At 39.9% G+C, this 2,396-nt stretch overlaps 1 protein-coding gene across 1 annotated transcript; it reads left to right on the top strand.

Moving 5' to 3' along the window:
- The first annotated feature begins 775 nt into the window (after positions 1-775).
- LOC140843812 (olfactory receptor 8S1-like) lies at positions 776-1,711 on the top strand. The gene has a single exon (XM_073214241.1). The coding sequence runs from the start codon at positions 776-778 to the stop codon at positions 1,709-1,711; it is 936 nt and encodes a 311-aa protein (XP_073070342.1).
- Positions 1,712-2,396: the final 685 nt, after the last annotated feature.

Consider the following 2,396-nt stretch of genomic DNA (forward strand, 5'->3'; position numbering starts at 1 on the left):
ACCATATTGTAGGCTACTGGTTTTTAAAACTTTAATATTATTTTATGAATGTATTTTAAAATTAAGTGATAACATGATGTCATTGAATAAAGTGAGGGAAATTTAAAATAAGAAAAATCCAAAACAATCTAATTCCAAATCCAATCTTTAAATTCCTTGATGTCTTATTTTTTCCACTCCACCTTGGCTCTTATTCCCATGATTGTACACCTAATTTTGTCACTGTCAATATCATTATAATTTTCTTGTGTGCACATGGGCATGAGCATGTTCATATACACTTGCACAACCAATGATCTAATTTATACTTTAGTGAAAAAAAATGGAAGAAATCAGATGGAAACTCCCTTAACTTCTTGTACTCTTGACCTTCCCTCCTAGACAAAGAGTAGACAAAATGTCTCTGCTCCTACCTAAATCCTTTTAATCTAGGTTTAATTCTCTCTCCATTTCTCAAGTAATTGTCTCCTGAAATTTTCTTCTCTGCCTTCCTCTCATGTCAGCAAGCTTTTCTTTTTTAACATATCACTATAAACTGCATAAAAGTACTCTAGCTCAAAAAATTAAAATAAAAAATAGTAACATGGTTGATTTAAAATATCAGTGTTACAGTGATGACCTAGAAGTTAACTTTTAAATATCTCAATGTGGTTTGTTGGACAATAATGAGAAGACATCTTTGCAGAATAAGATCTAGATACTGGAGTAACTAAGAGGCATGAAAACACTTTTGGTGGATTTTCTTTCTTGTTTTCCAGGAAGAACAGTTCTCTATATGGCAATGACAAACTACAGTGCTGTCAGTGAGTTCACTCTCCTTGGACTCTCTGTTGACCCCCATATTCAGGCTGTACTCTTTGTGCTGTTCCTTCTGATTTATCTCCTCACCCTGATGGGAAATTTCTTGATGCTACTGGTGATCAGAGCAGATTCCCACCTCCACACGCCCATGTACTTCTTTTTGAGACAACTGTCCTTTCTGGACCTCTGCCACTCATCTGTCACAGCTCCCAAGATGCTGGAGAATCTACTTTCTGAAAGCAAAACCATCTTTGTAGAGAGCTGCCTGGCTCAAGCCTTCTTTGTGTTTGCCACGGGGGGCACCGAGGCCTGTCTGCTGGCTGTGATGGCCTATGACCGCTATGTGGCCATCAGCTCCCCTCTGCTCTATGGCCAGGTGATGAGCAAGGAGCTCTGTGTGGGGCTGGTGTGGGGCTCCTGGGGCCTGGCCTTTGTTGATGCTCTCATCAATATCCTCTTGGCTGTCAATCTAGACTATTGTGAAGACCATACTATGCCCCACTTCAGCTGTGAGCTGTCCTCTCTCTTCCCTCTGTCTTGCTCTGATACCTCGGCCAACTTCACACTCCTGCTCTGCTCCTCTGTTTTGCATTTCTTTGGAACCTTCATTATGATCGTTTTCTCCTACGCCCGCATTGTGTCCACCATCCTGAGCATCAGCTCCACCTCAGGCAGAAGCAAGGCCTTCTCCACCTGCTCCTCCCACCTCACTACTGTGATCTTGTTCTATGGTTCAGGTTTCCTCAGCTATCTCCTGCCAACCTCAGGTTCCCCTCTGGAGATGATCCTCTCTTTGCAGTACAGTGTGGTCACTCCCATGCTGAATCCCCTCATCTACAGCCTGCAGAATAAGGAGGTGAAGGCAGCTATGGGAAGAATGTTCAGAAAATATTTTCATCCTTTAATGTAGTTGACACAAAATCATGATGGAAGGAAAACAACTATTATTCTACATGATCAGTTAATGGACCTAAGAAGAGTGTCTTGACTGTCCATGATGCCAGATGCTACAGGGAACATAGTAGCATTTCTTTCCTTGGAAATGCTTGTGAAGAGGACAGAAAACTCTTATCTTACTTAGGATGATTCAGGTTCACTTTTATTCAGGAAAGGAGAAGTGAATCAGTTAACTTTTTCAGGGGGTCATTTTATCAAAATGTTGATTTTTTTTCATATATAAGAGGACATCTATTGCTGTGGCCTCTTTATTACTCCTTCATACTTCTTCAAATAATTATATCCCCAAATCTTAGGAAAACCTGTTCTTTCAAATTCACATGCCCATAAAGTGAGATGATCCTGTAACCCAGGATAGGTTAGCCATTCTACCTCTTTACCATGACAATGCTTGAGACAAGAAGTGAAACCAAGACTCAAGTGAAGTTATTCAGAATCTTTTTCTAGGAAATTCAATATTGAGCAGGAACAAACAACAAAAAAAGGTGGCATTCAGAAAGTCAGTCTGATTGTAGTGCCTAAAGAGACCATGAAACCCTGCTTCTCTGGCATTGTTCTTACTGAGGTCATATTTTTAATAAATATATTAATAATAGCTATTGGTTATATTTCTTAACTCATGCCCAGAAGAGAGCTAA

The sequence above is a fragment of the Manis javanica genome, chromosome 10 (genome assembly GCF_040802235.1).
Source record: "Manis javanica isolate MJ-LG chromosome 10, MJ_LKY, whole genome shotgun sequence".
NCBI lineage: Eukaryota > Metazoa > Chordata > Mammalia > Pholidota > Manidae > Manis > Manis javanica.